Source organism: Chrysemys picta, chromosome 1 (genome assembly GCF_011386835.1).
Source record: "Chrysemys picta bellii isolate R12L10 chromosome 1, ASM1138683v2, whole genome shotgun sequence".
NCBI classification, from domain to species: domain Eukaryota; kingdom Metazoa; phylum Chordata; order Testudines; family Emydidae; genus Chrysemys; species Chrysemys picta.
Window position 1 is genome coordinate 84,212,650 of NC_088791.1, and position 13,187 is coordinate 84,225,836.

At 44.0% G+C, this 13,187-nt stretch overlaps 1 protein-coding gene across 1 annotated transcript; it reads right to left on the minus strand.

The window, feature by feature from the left end:
* Positions 1 to 1,271: 1,271 nt before the first annotated feature.
* On the minus strand, positions 1,272 to 13,181 carry LOC112061540 (histidine ammonia-lyase-like). The gene is made up of 10 exons (XM_065560692.1): positions 13,120 to 13,181; positions 12,938 to 13,033; positions 12,764 to 12,822; positions 12,008 to 12,088; positions 11,086 to 11,151; positions 10,835 to 11,000; positions 5,951 to 6,085; positions 4,725 to 4,833; positions 4,553 to 4,622; positions 1,272 to 3,230 (listed from the first exon to the last, which is right to left on the minus strand). The coding sequence occupies exons 5-10, from the start codon at positions 11,149 to 11,151 to the stop codon at positions 3,087 to 3,089; spliced, it is 690 nt and encodes a 229-aa protein (XP_065416764.1). The 5' UTR covers positions 12,008 to 12,088; positions 12,764 to 12,822; positions 12,938 to 13,033; positions 13,120 to 13,181; the 3' UTR covers positions 1,272 to 3,086.
* Between the last annotated feature and the right edge of the window lie 6 nt (positions 13,182 to 13,187).

Here is a 13,187-nt window from a genome sequence, read left to right on the forward strand (position 1 = left end):
CTAGCTGCCAGCCCTACAAATCAAATTAGGATCGATGAGTCAAGCTGGTCTCTTTCCTTCTCACCTGTCATCACCTCCAATAAAGGTCCTAGAAGCCAAGCTATGCCCTCAGTGACATTTGTGTAATACTGTTACATCTTTGCAGCCCCAGTGAAGGTAACTGATTAGAACTTAGTAAAAAGATTCTTCTGAAAATGCACAAGGAAGAACAAAATCCAGCTGTCATCGCCACAGAAGAGAAGCCCAGTTTAAAAAAATCCCTATACCTGTAAGCAGGTATCACTGAATACAAACTGGGAGCAGATCTGGTGAGCAGAAGAGTGACAATTTTACACAGTCCCTTGGCAGAATTAGTATTGTGTTGAAGTCAACACAGTCAGCTTGCCAAATATATTTGAATCAGGCTCAGGGTATGCTGTGGAGCTGGCTCTCTGTGTGTTAGGAGCGGAGATGAGTGAACAGGGACATCTCCTTTGCAGAAGCATCAGCCCCTCACTCGGGGGTGGTGTAAGAGGAATAATACATCATAAGCTAATGCTCACTCTGTCATATTTATGCTGCTTCCCTCATAGGAGGGTTGTCTTGGCCACAGGCAGCAGTGAGGACTGAATTGTGTAGCGGCACTGAGGCCTGGGTCAACAAAAGGACTTTGGCATTGCAAGGCTGAGCATCGCAGCACCTAGAATATCACAAGACCCCCACTTGCAATGCACAAAGCTTGAATTAGGCACCTAGGCTCCATATACAATGAAGGGGGAGAGACAGGCATCTAAGAATGCAATCCACAAAAGCCAGCAAGCTAGGCAGGGAGGCACCTACATTAGCCAATGGGAGACGCTGACCAGAGGGGGTGTCCTAAGCTCCGCCCCCTCATGGAGACAGGCTCCCAAGTCCCAGCTGCAGGGAAGCACCTATCTCTGTTTAGCAATCCACAAACGTGAACCCACCTCCTGCACTCCAGCACCACGAGAGACGCAGGCAGAGTCAACGGGGGAGTGGCAGCAGTCGACTCACCGTGGTGAAGACACCACGGTAAGTCGATCTAAGTACGTCGACTTCAGCTACGTTATTTACGTAGCTGAAGTTGCATAACTGAGATCGATTCCCCCCCGCCCCCTCCCCCCAGTGTAGACCAGGGCTAAGACAATGGTTCTCAACCAGGGGCATACATGTACCCCTGGGAGTACACAGACATCTTCCAGGGGGTACATCAACTTATCTAGATATTTGCCTCATTTTACAACAGGCTACAGGAAAAGTACAAACTAAAATTTCATAGAATGACTTGTTTATACAATGCTCTATATCTTATACACTGAAATAGAAGTACAATATTTATATTCCAAATAAAAATGAGAAAGTAAGCAATTTTTTCAGTAACAGTGTGCTATGACACTTTTGTATTTTTATGTCTGATTTTGTAAGCAAGTCGTTTTTAAGTGAGATGAAACTTGGGGGAGTACTCAAGACAAATCAGACTCCTGAAAGTGGTACAGTTGTCTGGAAAGGTTGAGAGCCACTGGCCTAAGTACTTTTTGGATCAGGGCCTAAGTCTCCATGCAGATGTCTGATGAACCATAGAATTTCAGATCATGGCCTTCTAAATCCATTGATGGCCCAAGTCCCCTACCCACGCCACTTCCCGTTGTGATGGGCAATTTGCGACGTTTCTTGGCCCTTGCATTCTCTCTCACCCCCTTCCTTCTCCCCCCCCCCCCCCGAGCTAATCTTTTGCTTCAAATTTTCATTGTAGCATATGAAATAAAACCCCAGAGATACAGATGTGCATGGAAGTTGGCTCTGGGCTTGGCTATACTTATTTTAGGTGTGACTCCATATTCTCTGGAAAACTAACTGAGTTAGGTATATTCCATTGGTAACAACACAGCAGGTGTGCTCTGGAGCAACGATCCATGTGCTGTTTTGCAGGGGTGTCAGATCAATTTTTATGGGGGGGGGCTGAAAGCAGAAACCGTGTATTTGGTTGTTGTTACTGCTTCAAACCAGGGGGTGCTACTGCACCCCTAGTTCCAGCACCCCTGGTATATTAGTGTCCATACAGCTTTTCTGATTTGTGAAGAAGATGCTATAAAATGCTCTCTCATTACACAGGACTGTTTAACTCACACTTGATCTGCACAGTGTTGAGGTGCACGTAAAACGGATAGGGATAAAAGTATCAGACAATTTTGCTCATGTTGGAATGCAGCATGTCAAGAAGGTCTAACTCAAGAGAGACAGGAGCATGAAATCTAGCTTGATGTGCTCCAGTCCTCAGTTATACTAACACTGACAAAGCTAGAGATAAATAAAAAGCCATATCCGTACCCAAAGGATGGCACAACAAAACAATGTTTAAATAGAAACAGAATCAAAAATACAATCCAATTAATAGCTTTAAGTGCCCTCTTTAATTTTCAAAGGGGTGGAATTTAGCAACACAGCCCCCTCCAACTGACATTAATGCAAAATTATCTCACCAGCGGCAGAGTGGGTGGATTACATATTCATAAATAGCCAGGATTATTCACATGAAGAATTTACTTTTTATAGGAATATCATAGTTTGTTTGCTTTTTAAATCAGTAAGGAAAAGGTAACCCCAGTAATATTCTGCCATTGCATTTAGCCAACTCTGTACTATGTAAAATGTCCATTCCACATATTTTTTTGTAAATAAGGATATTAGGCCAAATCAAGCAGTTCTTAGGCTAAACTTCCATTGGCTTCAGTGGAAGTTTTGCCTGATTAAGGACTGTATGATTTGATGCATTCTAATTAAACGGATTATTTCATGTTTGATCTCATTTGGCCAAATTCAGGGCCAGCATTAGCAGGTGCAAGTCCAGTGAAGTCAATGGAGTTGTACCAATGGTGTATTTAGACCATTGTTTAAATTAGACCATCAGTAAATTCAACCGAATCCGCTCTACAATCCGACACCATCTTTTTACAGGTGAGACAACTACCTACACATGCTTCATTATATCCCAGGAAGAAACCATGTTGTATCATAATAAAACAATCTCCATCAGAGAAAACACTGGAAAGGATTTTCTATGTACCAGACTTCATAGCACATTAAAGTTAATCCTGATCACTGTGATCAGTCCCAACACATTTATTCATTCTCAATGAATCCAGAGAAAAGGCTGTGGGTGAAACAGGTCTTGATTCAGGAATATGCTCCCGTCTATATTTTTCAATGTAAGGTACAGCTACTTCCCAAACCTACAGGACAGAAAGAGCAATAGCAGAGTCAGACGTGAAGGCTGAAAGATTTTATGTTCAAACTGAGTCACATGTCAATTCCCAAGATCAGGGAACCCTGTGCAGACACGAGCAGGGCATAACTAACTGACTGTAATAGATATACAGAAATAAATTGCATGTGGCAATCTGAAATAGACATAGGGTCAGAGATGGTGGCTGAAGAGCGAGACTGCTACTGAGCACAGGAATCTGTAGGGACATTACAGTTTTGCTGGGTAAAGGGGGATCTAGGTGCAGTTGGAAGGGAATGGTATATAGCTATGGTCCTGACTGGTGCAAGGTGAGTTTTCTCAGGTGGGAGGAGGCATTGCATCTCCTAGTACCCAGGTGATGTCCTAGGAAGGGATAGGAGCTGGTAGGGATGTGTCCCTGGTGTCTTACAGAAAGCACCTTGTCATGCAGGAACCAAGGTAGCATGGAATGGAAGACTGGCATGGCCAAGAAATGTCAGTGATGGGCAGCACTGGCAAGGAATGGCGGATCTGACCAGACTTTGGGGCTCGGATTTACTAAGGAACCTAAAGGTTGGAAAGTTTTCCTTTTTCTCCTTTATCATTCCCCCTAGCAGGGCTGTAAGACAGGTGGGCTATTAGGGTCCATATGGCTGCAAATAGTTTGATAGGTCAGTAGGGACCTCATCTCTCTCTCTCTCGCTCATTTTTCTGTTAGTTATATTTTACAACTGTAAAAAAACAAAGTGGGTTCCGAACCCTCTAGCCGAGCACACAGTAGGGCTGTGTTAATGCACATCCTCATTGCTGTTCTCTCATCCTTGCGCTCCTATAGTTTGCCAGGCCCTCTCTTATATCTGGTCTTGAATTGGGTAACAAGCTCTTTGGGATATGGACTATCCTCCTACTCCCTGGCCCCTGTCCTGCAATGAACCCCCCATGGATAGTACTCAGCAAGTGTCCATAGTCCCACTGACTTTAATGGGGCTCCGTGTGGATGCAGGAGACTACCTTCATGGGGCTCATTGCAGGACTGGGCTGATATTTGTAAAGACCTGTCAGTTTCCATAACCTATGTCATTTATCAATAACACAACGGAGGGGACTCATTTTAAAATATATTATTTTTAAACTAAAAGCGTCCCTTTAAAAGACTATGACAAACTAAAATCTCCACACATATTCCTTCAGAGATGATGGTAATTAAATCATGCATGTGAGGAGAAGAGCAGTTTTTCTCCTAATGCATCAAGGGCCATTTTAAAAAAAGAACTACAGATCTCTTCGTAAGGAATGAGCTGCTGTACAAATGCCAGTATCAACACCTGCCTTCTGCTCCACAAGCAGCCTGTGAGCTGCCTCAATGTCTGGGGCCATGAAGCGATCCTTTAGCCAAGGCCTGAAAGGAGACAAATTGAGAACATTAGCCAAACATTAACCAACACGGTAGTTAGCAGGTCTTCAAAGCTGTAACCTTTGGGAAAACATTATTTGATTTTACCTTACAACAGAGCGCACAAGGTCATAGACTTTCTCCAATGGGGTGGTTGTTCTCAGGGGGCGTAGGAACTCAATGCCCTGGCAGGCTGCAAGAAGTTCAATGGCCAACACTAGGAAATCAAACAGTGAAAGGCGGGATAGTGTGTTTTAAGATGTACAACTCATTGTACATTTACATTTGGAGAACCTCTAAAAGGAGTTTGTTACTGTTACTTAGTACCTCACAACTTCAAAGTGCTATGCAAAGTTTAATTGAGGCAGATAAACAGAAGACCCATTTAATAGATGGGGAAACAGATGGCGGTTCCGGCCGATACTTAAAAACAGTCTCTGATTTTGGATGTCCAAACGTGCTGAGCCTGACTTTTCAAGGTTCTAAGTGCTCAGAGCGCCTGTTGTCTTCAACTGGCATGCTGGCTGCTCAGCGCTCATGGTGTACTCCAAGGTACACCCCAAAACAGACATTCGAAATCAGAGCCCTTCCCCAGAACTGAATTAGATGTAGCGATGAGCCTGAGCTGTAGAATTCAGATCCAGTTTTGAAACTCCCAGGTGTGCTGGGGTGTCCAGCGATGGAGTTTGGTTCAGGCCCACTTCTCATTAGTATGAGAACTCTGGTAGAACTAAAAGATCTAGACACATATGTATTGGAAAAGCTTGCACAATGTCTCCCTGTCTAGACAGTGGCATTTGTCCCTCACTTACACAATGGCCAAATTCTCCTAAGGAAAATGTTACCTAAGACACATTGTTTTCTCTAGTTACACGTTCACTTTTCTGAATGTACAAAATGATAATCCTTAGTATTTTTAGAGATCTCTACAGCTTCAAAGCACTCCACTGTATAAACCCATGTACGAGCAAATTGTACATATTAGTTTTTGTGGTATGTATTGTTGTGTTCTTCCAGCAACAGCTGAAATTTGTATTTTAAAGAAGTTACAACTTTAATCTTTCGAGACAAAGATGAATGGAAGAATTTTGGCTTAGTGTCTCTTTGATAAGCCGTTTTGTTTCAATGAAACACACTAATTACATTCATCTCAATAATATTTCTGCTAGAAAGAAATTAAAGTAATAACTTAAGACAATATCTTAAAAGACTTCTTTAAAATGACTGAAGGGTCCATTTTAAAAAAAACACGATGCCATGTAGAAGAAAGGCATTTAGTTTTAACCTAGTTACAATACAGTAGATCTGTCTAAAAATCAGTGTCTTAATTTTACCTTGTTCAACATGTTCAATAACTTTCAATGCTTTTCGTGCAGCCCATCCGCCCATGGACACATGGTCCTCTGTAGCAGCACTGGTTGAGAGAGAATCCACAGAAGAGGGGTGGCACAAGGCTTTATTCTCAGAAACTGCAAAAGTCCAGTGTGAATAAATGGGGTACTGTATGGACAAACAGGAGCTAGAAACAATGGCTGAGTCTAAAACACTGCAATGAAGGATCCAGATCCATCCATGGTAAGTGCATGCCCATGGTATGGCTTGACTGAGCCATCTGCAATATCTAACATTCAAGCCATTTTGCCCCGAAGACAGTAATATTGTACATTGATCATCCGATGCTGAAATTAACCCAAATATATAAAGGTAAATATTACATCCAGAAAAAATATCTGGTTTAAAATAGACCAAGGGTCAGCTCTTCAGCCCAGCTCTGGTGGTGCAAACTAGCTGCAAAACCTCCCCACTATTTCCTCCTCCGCTCTTGGCATCCCCAGTGTAGAACATTCCCAAGAGAAAGAAGATAATTCCAACACCCCTGAAATCCAGAGCTGCTGGAATGGAGTCTTAAAGCAACCCCCTAGGATGCCTTAACTTATGTCAGACCAGCCCCCAGCTGGCCCAGGATCTGGGGAACGTAAAAATTGCTTTTCCCTTCCCCAGCATCGAGCCCGGCAGTGCCAGACTGAAATATCTGGTTCAAATGTGGACTATATATATCTATGTTTTAATACTCAAAAGAATGCCATTTCCCAGTTTTGACCTTTCCAGTCCTATATTCTACAGTGGCCCTTGGTCCTTTTTATCTTCTTGTACAACTTTCTGACTAACTCAAGGACAACTCCTTCCCCTAACCTTAAATGCTTTTCTGCCATGTATGGTTTGGGTGCTTCCACGGCCGGCTCCATAGTTTTTGCTGCCCCAAGCAAAAAAAAAAACCCACACACACAAAAAACCCCGCGATCGCGATCAGGAACGCTAACGCCGCCACTTCATTCTTCGGCGGCAATTAGGCGATAGGTCCTTCCCTCCGACATGGACTGAGGGACCCGCCTCCGAAGAGCCGGACGTGCCGCCCCCTTCTAGGGGCCGCCCCAAGCACCTGCCTGCTGGGCTGGTGCCTGGACCCGGCCCTGGGTGCTTCTAGCTCTAACAGAGCTTCCAACAGCAATAAAAGCAGAGAAAGAAAAAGGCCCTGAAGAGCCAGAAAGTGAGCTTCATAGTGAAAGTACAAGGCTGGGAAATAGTCTTGCCATTGCTTTATTTTAGGCCATTGGTACTTTACATCTCAAAAGGGATTGGCTTGCCCAATTTTCTTTTAATGATAAATACTGTCCAAAACGTAGTGTTACGAGGAGAGGTCTAGAGACCACAAACTGATGCAGCAGTCAACATCTGCAGAACTTGCAAAACTCCCCTTGAAAGTAATGGGAGTTTTGCCAGAGTAAGGATTGCAGGAAGTTGTTTGGAAGGCTGTCTGTAAAATGCAGTCTTACTTTAACAGGGAGGTAATGAAGCACTTATTCACAGTATTCTAGCTTCATCTGGACCTAGATCTTTCACTGTGAATCTGACTAAATAAAATTCACTTGTAGCTCCTTTGCCACAGAGAAGCAGCTCCTATATAAAACAACCCAGAATCAGACTGAAAAAGCAGCTGTCTCTCTTGCCTGTGCTTGAGGGATGCACACAGCTCATGGAGAATTGGCCACATACTCATTGGCATGCCTGGGATGGGACAGCAATGGCAGACTCCAGAGAGCCTTCACATGGCTGGGGCATGTGAGCTGAGCCGGGAATCAGGATGGAGGACTTGGAAGAGAAGCAGTCTCAGAGTTACTCTGTGCAGTAGAAGGGGCGACAATCATTTTGGCTCTCCCAGTCAGAAGGTCTGGGACCGACCCAGTATCCCTAGCTCCAAATCAGAAAGTCTGAGATCCAAGATGAGACTGCACCAATGAGGACTGAAAGCCAGCTGAGTCCGTTAAGGCCTCTTCTCCCGCACTATTAGGCATTCTAGAGTCTCACCAGAAACAGAGCTGGAATCAGCAGTCTCTCGTCTGATACAGGCCTCCAGTTGTAACACTGGATACTCATTTTACTTTCTCATGTCTGGTCGAGAAGTTCACCTGCCTGCGGATCTTTGTTTCAGCATTTCTGCAGAAAGAATCCTACCTAAAACATACCTTCAATATACTACCCATCTGAGAAAACAATTCTAAACTGCCCAGCACCAGCCCACTACTGCTACACAGAACAATCAGAGTAACAAAGCATGCTATGACCAAATGGTCAGAGACCAGGAATTGTACATAGAAGTCAGAGTTCTTATCAGGACCCTGGGCATTCTTGGGACACACAATATTGAAGATGAGTGGAAGGCTGAGCCCTACACAGAGTGCCAGGCCTGCCAGTCTATTGACTCAAGCTAGTGAAAGGAGTGGGCCCCTCCACGGCCCTGCAGAGGAATCACATCCTTCCAACAGGACAAGTGGTGAGGAGGCCTGTTAGAACCACCTCACCATCAGCATACACTATTTGACAGACAAGCGGTCAGCAATGGCCTCATAGTATCACTCCTTTACAAGCCTTCAGATACTCCCGAGAGGTCAGAAGACCACAATTATCTTACACGGTAGCTCTTTCTGACGTCAAGGGAGAGGACAACATTGGGTATCAACACCAGCAATTTACTTTTCAAGTGCCTGAGCCCAAGCTCTCTCAACAGATTGGTTCACACTGGAGTGCAAACAATCAGGTTAATATCCCAGAACCATGGTATGCTTCACCAGTTCATGATGTCATGTCTTATCTACCCATCAGGTCACCCTACAGTGGAGAAGAGAATTTCCAGGCCGTTCATGGTCAAGAAGAAATCAATGACTCTGGCTTTGAAGGTGGAGAACATGACATGATGGTCACACCCTACCAGAGCCTAGACAGGTTAAGCCCACCATAAAGTTATCCTGTGATTCACTGAGAGTCCCTACAGATGTGGTACATAAATGGATAGCACCCCAAGAAGGCTTTGTTGGTATGACCTCTGGGACAGGGCATACGGCGTGTAACTTTTGGTATGCCCCAGAAGCACAGTCTCATGTATGCACCTCTGTATGAATCAGGGGTTATGTAGCTCTGAGATTACATAGCCCAGAAGAGTATTTTGTGTATTTTGTATGTTTGCATATGGTTTGTTTTAAACTTGATGAGGCCATCAAAGTGTGTAGACAGGGAAGAGTGTAGCCCTCTTGCTAGACTGGAGACTTCAGAGAAACAGCTCCCAGCAGCTCCCACATACCACAGCACAGACTGGAACTCCAATGGAGACTGCCTGTCCTGGGTGGGAGAAGGGGAGAGACAGCCTGTGGAGGATGGGCCAGAGTCTGACTGACATGCCCGAGATACCAAGAGCAGACCCTGGGAAAGCTTGCACATGGGCTGGGTCATGTGAGCAGAGCTTGGCAGGGACCTGTGACCAGGGGGAGAGCTGGCTGCAGGGAGTCAGGCTGGTAGAGAAACAGCCTCAGATTTGCTCTATGCAGTAAAAGGGGAGACAGGCAGCCATTTTGATTCTCCCCATGAGAAGGACTGAGCCTGCTCCGGAGCCCCCAGCTCCACAACAATGATGAGTTCTGAGATTCTGCTGCACCCCTGAGAAATGAAAGCCAGCTGAGCCCATAGGCCTCCCCTGCACCAGGATCGTTGTTGTGGGATTGGTTGAGGCCTCATTTATTTAACGTCATTGATTCCTTTGCCTGTTCTCTTCCCCTCTTTTAATTTACCCCCATCCCTTCTGTGAATAAAATGGCTGTGTGTTGGGTTTGATTTACTGTACCCGTGAATTGTAATAGCCTGGGGCTCATAGGGCTTGTTACTGGTTTATGCACCCAACCACTAGCTGGAGACACCATGCGCTAAGCACCCAGGGCCTATTGCTGTGTCCCTGAGAAGGAAAGATTAAGGGGCTCCACACCACCCTTGGGGATTGGGATGTCCCAGAAGTGGAGGGCTACAGATAGAAATGATACGTTTTGTGTAGAATCAAAAATAGAATTGTTTGTACATAGATAATTTGCTTTTTAGCTTTGTTGTGCTTTTAGGGCCTGATTTTCAGAGGTGCTGGGTACTTCTAGCTCCTACTGATTTCAAGTGGGACTGTGGCGCTTAACCATTCCGAAACTCAGACTCCAGTCCTACAAAGATTTAAGCACTTGAGTAATGCTACTGTTGCCAACATTGTATTTCAAAAATAAGGGATTGTTTTCTTAGCACCCCCGACTCACCCCACTCCCCAATATTATCATTATTATCGTTAATAAATAAATACAATAAATGAACATTACTCACCTAAATTCACATGGGGCATTTCTTGCTGCTTTTTGCAGCACTCAGCAATGCCTGATCTTGTTGTACAGAGATGAAAAAATAAGGGACGTCCCTTATAATAAGGGACTGTTAGCAACCCTAGCTGGACTGCTCACAGGTTTAGAGCTAAACACATACATAAATCTTTGCAGGTTCAGGGCCTCTGAAGGGGAGATGGCAGGGCTGCCCAGAGGGGGGGGGCAAGTGGGGCAATTTGCCCCAGGCCACTGAAATGCCCCGAAGACCCGTGGCGGGGGGTCCTTCCGCCTCGGGACCCGCCGCCGAAGACCCCAGGGCCCCTGAATCCTCTGGGTGGCCCTGGGAGACTTGGCTGCAAACTATATCAGATAACTCAGCTGGACATGGGGAGAAAAGAAGAATTTACAGCTGGAGCTGAGAGCTATTTTTTCTGGGGTTTCCTTTATCAGTACTATCAAACTATCACAGTGCTAACATAGGTTGATCTTTCTAATTTTGTTCTCTTGCCAGTCTTGCTTAGGTCTTCGTGTACTCACCCAGGGCCGCTGCTGTGCAGTGCGCAATCATGAAACCAGAATTCAGACCCCCTTCGGTGACTAGAAATGCAGGCAGCTCACTGAGAGATGGGTTGCATAGTCTTTCAATCCTTCTTTCACTAATTGCAGCAAGTTCATGGACACCAATTGCCAGGTAGTCCAGAGCCTGGAAGAGAGGCTCTTGATGGAATCAGCTGATTTTTTTTTTAATTTCAGAAAATAAACTAATATTTCTCCAAATGCTTAATTACCTTTGCAGGGTATTCACCATGAAAATTTCCTCCAGAAATGGTCTCTCCCCTTTCAGCAAAAACCATCTTTAAAGACAAGTTAAGGTGTGAACATGAATGAAGAATGGCTGATGTACCACACATCTCTGGAAAACCAGAATATCCTATCTGAAAGGAGGAAGAATTGATGTGCAAATGCAGATGCATATATAGTGTAGCTCACACTTCCGCATGTTCAGTTGTCAGAAAAATGTAAAACAATGCCCAGTTCTCCCACCATACAGATACAGATGAATAGTGTATTTTATTAAATAGGCTGGATGGTCAGCAGGTGAAGGCTATAAGGAATGCAAAGCCGCACTTGAGCACAGTTTCTAGTGTAATTTTCAATTGCCAGTGGTGCTCTCGCCAATGGAGGTGAAATTTTATATATAGTGAGCAAGATGGGCACTCATCACTACTATCAGCTAACACAAAGGAGCATCTTTTGTACGTTCCTTTATTCTTAAAGAGTGGAATTCACCCTTGTTCAGAGCACCAATACAAGGCATATGCACAGAGCTTCCCAAAATGAGCTCACACAGCTCTTAAAAGTGGTGTATAGCTCTTGGAGTTACCCTTTGTAGAACTCAAAGTGCATTCTAGAATGCAAGTTTTGCCAACCTTGAACCAACCTTGGGTCAACTGACAAGTCACTGTTGACCTTCAAGTCCAATTGGCTGCCAAAGTTCCCAGCTGCTCTTATAACCATGTAGGCCTTGATCCAGAAAAGCACTTAAATGTGTACTTAACTTTAAGCAAGAGCAGTCCACTGACTAAGCACATATGTAAGTGATTTGATGGATCAGGGCCATAAGTTCTGCTTCATTAGCTAATAATTATTTAGACGGGAAAAAGTAACCAAACAAAATTTTACTGAGAAACTGAATCATCAAAAAGATACAGGATTGTCTGTTGCACTGTTAATTTCAGTCGTGATTATGTCCTTTACAAAAGCTATTGTGTCATTCGCCACACCGTGAACCTAAAAGAAACAATAGCAATTAGTCACAGGTCGTGTCTATTTGTAGTTCAAGACACAGATCCATCCAATTCTACTTTCTGAGAGCACACTTCTGCCTTGACCCCGCTCCCAGACTTGGCACTCACACAGGGATACAGACTTTGATTTGATGTGATAACCAGGAAAATTGCTATTGTGGAATGCTAGATATACTGTACTCATTAAAGATTTGACTTACTATTATTATGACATTATAATATGATGACAACATAAATCTATAATTCTTTGTGTGTTTGGGTTGGCATCCCCTTGTCCCTCAGCCACAGGTAGAACCTCAATCTGATCAAGAAAGTACTCAAAGCTTAGCTAATTGGTCAATGTATATTAGGTATTATTCAGGAATTATAACTAAACTTAGGAAACCCCAGTTCTTTAGTTTTTACACATGCAAAGCTCCCACCAATTTCAATACTTTTGCTTGTGTTAATAGGAATTGAGTTCATTGAAAGTTAAAAATCACTCCTGTGTACAAGATCCAGGAATTACTTATGTCTCACTTAAGCCCTATTTTGAGCTGAGTGGGAAATAATGTAATTGCATTATTTTAAAGGAGACAACCAACACTTAACTGACATTACACTGGGGTTGGGATTTCACTGCCACTAGCCTATCCCCCGAGTGGGAAACTCATTTTACCTGAGGGCAACAGCGCAGCGTATATGCATCCTGAACTCTGTCACAAAATCTGTGACTCTCTGCAAAACAAAAGAAAGGTTCTTATAGAAAAGGCCACACATCACTGTTTTAATTCCCTCTCTGTCCTGGAAGTCAAATAGGTGACTTGCATGGCAGGAAGCAAAGATGTTTCACCTGCTATTTCTGATGGATGATGGTCAGAGTCTAAAAGTGACCTAAATCGGAATGCCACTTCAATTTGCCCCCGATGGGCACGCACTGCATGAATATCTGTTAAGAAATAAAAGAGCATTACACTTTTGCTTTTCCCTCTCCAACAGCTAAGAGAAAGTGAACACAGAAAATTCAATACCAACCAGTGTCAAAGGCTCTAGTTGTACCCTTCAGGACTTCAAGTGTTAGTGCAGCAACTATGTCCGCTTGC